The sequence below is a fragment of the Pinus tabuliformis genome, chromosome 5_1 (assembly GCF_031772625.1).
Source record: "Pinus tabuliformis cultivar Carrire ecotype Pingquan chromosome 5_1, CPIR1, whole genome shotgun sequence".
In the NCBI taxonomy this organism is placed as follows: Eukaryota; Viridiplantae; Streptophyta; class Pinopsida; order Pinales; family Pinaceae; genus Pinus; species Pinus tabuliformis.
The window spans coordinates 138804291-138813305 of record NC_142305.1 but is presented as its reverse complement, the minus strand read 5'-3'; the positions used below and the strand labels follow the sequence as shown (position 1 = coordinate 138813305).

The 9015-nt window shown below is 33.8% G+C and overlaps 1 protein-coding gene across 2 annotated transcripts; it reads left to right on the top strand.

Moving 5' to 3' along the window:
- The first annotated feature begins 210 nt into the window (after positions 1 to 210).
- LOC149163808 (zinc finger CCCH domain-containing protein 22-like) lies at positions 211 to 4756 on the top strand. Of its 2 annotated transcripts, none has more exons than XM_089431880.1 (8): positions 211 to 533; positions 771 to 1973; positions 2100 to 2282; positions 2436 to 2500; positions 2597 to 2863; positions 2972 to 3080; positions 3577 to 3630; positions 3718 to 4756. In XM_089431880.1, exons 2-7 carry the CDS (start codon positions 787 to 789, stop codon positions 3608 to 3610), a joined length of 1845 nt encoding a protein of 614 aa, XP_089288006.1. In that variant the 5' UTR covers positions 211 to 533; positions 771 to 786; the 3' UTR covers positions 3611 to 3630; positions 3718 to 4756. The 2 variants fall into 2 exon arrangements, with proteins under 2 accessions (XP_089288006.1, XP_089288005.1); XM_089431879.1 differs by having other exon boundaries at positions 212 to 533; positions 2415 to 2500.
- Positions 4757 to 9015: the final 4259 nt, after the last annotated feature.

Here is a 9015-nt window from a genome sequence, read left to right as displayed (position 1 = left end):
ACCGTCACCCCTCACCAGCCTGGGGCCCGTGGGCCTCCGTCAATCACAAGTTGCTGAATTTCACCGCCTTTCCGCCGTCGATTTCACACGGGACAAAAAAATTCCATCTCTCCCGCTTGGTTTAGAGGGGCTTTTCTTGGAATCTTCCGCCACCCTCACATAAAACCCTAAATTTTTCAAACGTGAAACAAAGAGGAGTTTAAACTAAGCTGGATTAAACCAAAGAGAGTTACAGAGCGGGAAGGGGGGGGAGTAAAGTGGACGTAGTGTGCGTTTAATGCAAATGGGAAGTGGTGGGGGGAAGGGGCCAAAGGCTAAGGCTGAGGCAATGCCAATGGCAATGGAACTCCTGACAATTATTTTTAGTTGACGGGCATTCATAGCTTCTTGTAATATCTGATATTACAGCGACTGCCCACCACCATTTACCTTCGTTTCTAGTGAGGCACTAGTATATTTGTTTTCTTATATCAATGGACCTGGAGCTTCTGTGGGAGCTGGTTTGCAGTTTTTGGTGATCTCTGCCTTTTATGGTAAGTGCTCATGGTTTCATTTTTGAGTTTTGTGTCAGCAGAGGCTTCAAGTATTCTTCCTGCTACTCTACATAGCCCTTAAACTTTTCTTTTACAGGAACAAAAATTCAACTGGTGCTTTTGGTACACTGGATCTTGTAGTAGGAAATGATGGGATTGTAACAATGGCTTTGTATACATGATTAGATTGGAAAAAAATATGATTTTTTGTTTGAACATTTTCTTTTTTCTTTTCAGGTCTAGAGCAAGTGAGATGGATGCTTATGAAGCTACAAGGATTGTGTTCTCCAGGATCCAGAGCTTAGAGCCAGAAAATGTGTCTAAAATTATTGGGTACTTGTTATTACAAGACCATGGTGAACAGGAAATGATTAGGTTGGCTTTCAGTCCTGATTCCTTGATTCAGTCCATGATCATCAAGGTTAAGAAAGATCTAGGTTTGATGCAGCAGCAAGGTACTCCAGCTCCAACTGTTTCATCTTACCTATCCAGAATCAATCGTCTCCCCAACTTGCCACTGCAGTCTGCTCAGATTTCTCAATCCAGAGCTTTCTCTTCTCCAACCGCCCTTTCACCTCATGCAGCTCCATGGGGATCTCATATTTCTCAACAGACTAGGCCTTTATCCAACAATTTTAACTCGATCTTGAATGAGATACAGACTAACACTAGTACTTCTAGTACTATAAATTCTACTAGCAATGGCTATCTTAATTTCAGTCTGCCATCCATGCCAGATCAAGCTAATAGCCTTCCTTACAGCGAGCATCCTGGCCTTGTAGATGAATTTCAATTGCAAGATCAGCTTCCCTTTCTCAATGATTCTCCGGAGTCTGTCCAATCTCATGCTAATTATCTCAACTATCCTGAGATGTTGCAGGCATATTGCAATGGCAATCAGCCATTGACTATAGACCATGTAAGCCCAACAGCAGCTAATAATAGCTATCCTGGTACTACTCATATACCCAAGCAGCCTAGTCCAATTTCAGATATTTACAATCTAACTTCAGAATCTGCACCTGGGTCAGCCTTGGCCTGGAAGCCATGCATGTACTTTGCTAGGGGTTACTGCAAGAATGGGAGCAATTGCAGGTTTCTTCATGGTAACTATGGTGGTCATGTAAGGTCAGAGATCAATAATGACCACACTGAAAAGTTCATGGGATCCAGTAGTGGGCCATTGGAAAAACTGGAGTTAGAATTGAAGGAATTGCTCAGAGGAAGAGGGTCTCCAGTTTCAGTTGCTTCTCTACCTCAGCTCTATAGTGAGAGGCTTGGGAAGGCTCTTCAGGCAGAGAGGTTTACAAGGTATAGAAGTGAACGAGATTCATCTGATCACTTGGCCAGTTCTGCATCCAATTCTGGATCTCGCCAAATATACTTGACTTTTCCTGCAGAGAGTACTTTCAGGGAGGAGGATGTATCAAATTATTTCAGGTAATTTCTAGTTGGAGCAGATTGAACAGTGCACTAATTGTATTAGGTAAGGACTGTAGAGTGAATTCAAGCTCAGTTTTTTTTTATGGCTGCTGATTATGGAATGTCATGGGGTGTTTCTGTCAGCATTTTTGGACCCGTGCAGGATGTAAGGATTCCTTATCAGCAGAAGAGGATGTTTGGGTTTGTGACATTTGTATATCAAGAGACTGTTAAGATCATTTTGGCAAAAGGAAATCCTCATTATGTCTGTGATGCCCGTGTTCTTGTCAAACCATACAAAGAAAAAGGATCCAAACCCACAGAGAGGTATAATCTCAAATGCATAATGTTTCATTTTGTATTTTAAACAAAAGTCAATTGACCTCATCTAGAAGTGGGATTGGTTACTTGTTTTGCTGTTAGCAATTAATTCTATGAACTGTTGATGTCGTTTAACAGAATGAAGTATACCGACTGTAGGGGCGATTATTCAGGATATGTGACAACTCACAATCTTGATATCAAGGACAGCAATTTGCAACTTGGTATATTTTTTGTTTTACTCCATGATGACCCATTTGGTTTTCTTCTGCTGAATTAGAGCTAAGATTTGACACAGGGACCTGGTTTGAACATTGCAGGCCCTCCCAGGTTTGTTGAAAACAGCTTAGACCTGGTGACAAGAAGGCAGTTGGAGGAGGAGCAGGATCATGTAGAGCAAGCCGTTGAGCTTCAAACAAAACGACTTGCAGAGCTGCAGCTTGGTGACAGAAAGAGACCACAGCTCGTACCTTCAGATCCTCAAGTTTCTATGGCTTCAACAAACTCCAGCCCGGCTCAGCATTATCAAAATCAGTTCTCAAATGGACGCAATAATCATTCAGAAGAGGACGCAACAACGTCAGAAGGTCATTATGTCATTAGGATTAATCAGTTAAATTAGTCACCCACTTTGGAAATCGTTCATGTATTGTATTTTGGTGTGGTTAACTCGTGAATATTTGTGTTTTCTGCAGATTTCAGCAGTTCTACATTAGCAGAACATTTTGGTTATGTGCTACAGGTTTTAGATAGTGAATCTGTCTATGAGGAACACCCAAAACCTGTCAACCATCACCATGACAGGTGAAGAGTTGTGCTTCCAACCCATTTCATCATTTCAACTAAATGGTATTTAGATTATTCTGCAAAAAGTATGTAGGACCTGGATGTGGAGTAAATAGCCACAATAAAATTTGCTTAAAACGTTTGCATTTTAATGGCAATTTAGTTGTTTCTACCTGTTATATTTTATGCACCAAGTATTAAATTTCTAAACCATTCTTAATATGATATGATTAGCTGATTCCCTTTTCGTCTACTTTAGTTTCATTAATGTGCAAAATGTAAAGAGAGTAAACCAATTATTGGCCCAGTGCATAGTACTTAATATTTATCATTACATTTTGATTAAAGCACAAACTAAACCAGAAACTGTGTATGAACTCCCTATCCCTAATGATACAATGAAAATATAAATACTATTTATACTATTGCTACTCATGTTTTGAAATCTAAACTATTCTTAATATAATTATCTCTGTTTAGAAGACACTCTCACCAAGCCAAGCTGTTTCTGCAGACTTCCTATTACTAATGGTGCAATGAGACTGTAAACACTTGAATGCTATTCAAGGTGAGAAGTCTGAATGATAGGTATTAGGCTTGAATTCTTAATTTGACATAAAATTTTATACAGTGTAGTTTTTGCTGGTTGTTGCAGATGATCTTAAAGCAGCTGGGTAGCAAAGCTGGGATAAGAACCTGAGTTTCCAGATAATAGTAGGCAGCTTTCAACGAACTTCATATATATTCAATTCTTATATATTTACGACCGTTATGATATACTCAGCACCCCCAGGAGAAACTAAGGCAAAAAGGTACAAAGGTGCAACCACATTTTAAATTTACTGGAAATACGAATATACAGACAGGAAAGGAGTGGGAGACCCACTTCAGCCTGCCAGCCATTGAATACAAAACTTTCAAGTCTAGCTGCTCTCCAAAGTAGCGCGAACATTTTCAAGAAAAAGTTATATAATACAAAGCTTTTGTGATGAAAAAAAAAATATCAGGAATCATTAGAAAAAAAAGGAGGGCTCTTTCTGATACAGGAAAAAAATGTCACAGACAGCAAGTAAATTTACAGAAAGTGTACAGCGAAGGCAGCAGAGACGGAGACCGAGAATCTATAGCAGACATGTACCCATTAATGAAATTCTGCATTTCTGGCTACAGTCACACAGTACAGAGGAGAAAAAACACTCAATACTCCTATTCATTCTGTTATTATGCATGGAATTGTCGATTGTTTTTTATACTTAATGAAAATTCAATTTCTGACCAAATCCGTGACATGCTAGTCTGTGACAAACTAAAGGTACCTTCCACATGGGGTCTGACATGTAGCTGGCCCACGAGCAGCAATTATTTGCATTAAATTAAGTTTTTTCTGAAAGGTTCTTCTCCTCCATGTGGGTCAGTTGGCCACCACAGAAACAGTTGCACTGGCCTGTCTCTTCTGCAAGTCAAATAAAGCAGTAAAAAAATGGATTTCGTTAAAGTCAGATAAGATGGAAAACAAAGAATATGTACCTGTAAACTTAATAAATTACTGCTCTCCATGATTATCTAGCTAGCCAGCTTTCAATTCGCTGTACAGGAATCTGATTTCATTTCCTTACGCCATCATAAAAATGTGAACTTTACAAATTAGTACGGGCTATATGAATAATCTAGCTAGCTTGCCAGCCAGCTTTCAATTTGTTGTACAGGATTCTGTTTTTTGAAAGACACAAGCTTTTTATTATGCCACCATAAAAGTCAGTCTCTGCAATGACCACCCAGAGACATTTCTGATAAAGTTGGCTACCGTCCAAAAGACTGTTTGGCGTTTTGATCAGATCAGTCCTTTCATATCAACAGTGGACAAGATGGGAACATGTAAAGAATATGTTTCTGTCACATCATGTGGAATTGAATAATCGAATGATTAGTTAAAAGATTTAATATTACAGGCCCCACGCAGTTTCCTCTCTAATTCAATCTCTTGGCAGGATCTTCTTCATATAATAATCAGAGGCTCTTGTTAAATTTGATGGTTTTCTTGATATTTTGGGTGGTTTTGCAAATTTTTTAATTATATTTGATAGATAAATCAGCTCATAAATTTGTTGGTTTTCACACTTTCAAAAAAAGAGTTTGGTGGTTTTGTAAAATTTTTAATTATATTTCACAGAAAAATCAACTCATGATTATTAATTTGCTCATCAAATTTTATCTTTCTCCATAAACTTAGGGGGTAGAATTTTCATATAATTAGTATATTTCTATTGTTGAATTGAGGTTTCTGTGATCCATATTAAGTTTATGAGAGATTTTTAGGCGTAAATCACAAGATATTTCATTTGTCGACACATTTTGAACCAACTAGTGTGGTTCATCATCAGGATGATGAGCCACACTAGTTGGTTCGAAACACGTGGACAAATGAAATATCTTGTGATTTACGCCGAAAAATCTCTCATAAACTTAGTATATTTCTAGTCAGACAGAACTTTTTATGTAATTAGTATATTAAATGTATATAAATACATTAATATATATTTAATGGTGTATTAAATGTTTAATTAGTATATTTCTAAATATAATTATTTTATATTTTAGAGTTTTTGTGTTTGTGTAATTTATAAAGATTTGAATTTTAAATTTTATATGTTATTTATAAAAGAATCTAATAACACAATTGAATTTTGAATTTTATAGTTTACATAATATTTTATAATATAATAATCGCTTTTTAAACTCTTTGAATTTAAAAATTAAATTATCAATATTTAATATTTAAAATATGTTTTTCAACACCTAAATAAATTTAACTTTATAAAAATTATTAAATATTAAAATGGTAAAAAATTCGTTGAAACTTGTAATTTGAACAATTCCATACCAAATTTCAAAAAAATATACTTAGACAAACTCTTAAGACCAAAGCAAATAAACTACAACTTTAATTAAATAAGTGTTTACCATTTATAGTGCAAAAATAAAAATATTGAAAACGTGATTTCCTATAAATTGCAATCATCGCAAGGGTTTCGTCAAAACCATCATGAATTTTGACAAAGAGGACGTGCCGTGCTCAAATAATAAAATCAATTCTTGAGAATCCTTACGATTATCATAAGTTACATGATTGTAATTTGGAAATTAGAATTGGAATCGACTTTTGAGATTTTCAATAATAATGTACCATTATCAATATTTTTTTTCTAATAATGAAGGTACCACCCTCAAATAATTATTATTGGGAAAAATACACATTATCAATATTTTTTTTTCTAATAATGAATGTACCACCCTCAAATAATTATTATTGGGAAAAATATATATTTCTTGAATAATTGTGATAAGGAAAAATATTTATGGTTGAAATTTTCCAATAGTGTATAAACCACTCAAATATCGCAAAAATATATATAGATATATATGTGGGGTCTTGTCGATTTAAAGGTTCAGACCACGATGTGGTTATTTTCGAAGAAGATAGCGCAACCACTTTTTTTATTAACATTTAATTCGTATCTTAATAAAAAGTAGCGTATTATTTTCTAATTTCCAACTTAATGTGGAAAATAGTTTTATATTTGATATCACTTTTCATTTCTTAATATTGAACCAGTAATGCATTATTCTTTCACTTCCAACTTAAAGTGGAAAATAATTTTATATTTGATATTACTTTTTCATTTCTTAATGTTGAACATGCTTCACATGTTGTTGACCGATTTATTATTGAAAGAGGTCATTTTTTATCGCTTATAATGAAATAGTTCGAATATTTAATAAATATAAATGTGATTTTAATAAGCGGTATTTAATTTAGTTGGTTTGTAAATCTGAAATTTGATAAATAAAAATATGAAGATATTTAAATTGTCAAAATTATATGGGTATTAGGTTAGGTTTTGGCTATACCAATTTTTACTTATGGTTGGATTTGTTTCCATAAGTTTCCAGTTTGTGATCTTTTCACCATAAAGTGTCTTAATATAATATATTGTCACTTACTATTCTACACTCCTACATTCTTTGGATGATGAAGTATTTAATTATCTATTTATAAATATATAGCTTTGTGAGATTAGTTTGTGGGTTAAAAAACCATGACTCATGGACATATCTAAATCATCATATCACAACCATCATATCAGGTGGGCTAAGGATCACATTTGGCTTGAGCGACACCAACCCTTAACATGGTTGGATAAAAAAATCCTATAAATCTTTTAACCATTTATATGCTATTATATAAGGAGAACGAATTTAAAATAATAAGATTATAATATATAATATTTTGTTTTATATATCATTAAAGTTTATTAAAAGATGTATTGAATATATATATTTAAGGTATTTGAATTTATGTCATTAATATGGTGATGCTCCATTTTACTGATAATATTTAATTATAAGATTTAATTTAAGAGACACTTTATTGCTTAGTACAAGGAGATGTTGTCATGCAACATTATATAATATTAGATTAGATTTAATTTAAGAGACACTTTATTACGTAGTACGAAGAGATGTTGTCATGCAACATTATATAATATTAGATTATAAAAAGATATGTTTTGGAGCTTTTGATTAATTATAAGATTTAATTTAAGAGACACTTTATTGCTTAGCACGAGGAGATGTCGTAATGCAACATTATATAATATTAAATTAAAAAAGATATGTCTTTAAGGTAAATTTAAATTTATCTTTTTGAGTTGAGAGGTTCTCTCTAACCTATTATGAAAGAGATGTTATGATTATGTTTTTTTTTTTCGAAGGTGGCAAAACCTATCAAACTCAGGTGTCAAACCAACAGTGAGGACAACCATCTCTGGCTGCTATTCACGAATGTCCGTTTGACTCATTACTGTTATCAAGGAAAACCAAGCCACCTGGAATAACCCACTGGTGGTCCGTAAGGGAGCAGGCTTTCACTCCTGCCAGATGCCTCTAGGTCTTGGGCCGTTAACTTGTTTCCTTACGTCTGAGGAAGACGAGCTCTTAGCCAAGCAGAAGCAGTTTTACGGCATACTCCAGACTGAGTTATGATTATGTTATGTTATTTAAACATTCTGGTCTAATTACATAATTTTTTTTTATTAATTACAATTATTAATTATTAATTAAACCATTTTAGATTCATTTGAATTTCGGATCTATCAAGCCCCCGAAAGAGATCAAATCTATCAAGGTGCAAACATTTCTTCAAGTTTTGCGCTCAAAAAAGAGGTTTGCACCTTGAGATCTATCAAGCCTGGAAAGGGATCAAATCTATCAAGGTGCAAATCTTTCTTCAAGTTTTTCCCTCAAAAAAGAGGTTTGCACCTTGAGATATTTGATCTCTAGATCTAGAGTTAAGAGGGATCTAGGTAGGTTAACTTAAAATTAAAAATAAAAGAGATTATTAATTTTACCATATGTTAATAATACTAATAATAAATATCTACTCTCGATTATGAATTGGTTTTCAAAATAAATAAAAAAATGTTTACTTAATAATAATAAGAAAAATAATGAATATTTGTTTATGTTAATGAGTTATTAATGAAATTGAGAAAATTATTATTTTTTATTAGTTGAAAATGAAACTTTTTTTTATTCTATAAACAGTTGATTGCAACATGAGGTGTTTTATAGTCGAGCATGGGGGGAGATGTCATGTAATATTATATGACAACAAAAAATAAAAACCTAGATCTATCAAAAGGAATCAAACTTGTTAAAGTGTACTTCACTTAATGTGAAGAGATTAATGCATAATATGGAAATTGTAACAACCCTGGTGAAAATTCGATGTAATAAAAGTTAATAAATGCAAAAATAATAACCACGGTTGATGGGACACTTATTCCAAGCTGAATGTTGGACAAGACATCCTAGTATGGGTGTTCATTAGTTTAATAATGGCTAAGGAAATTGGCAAAGACAATGACTAAGGCTTTGGAAAGGCAAAATGACA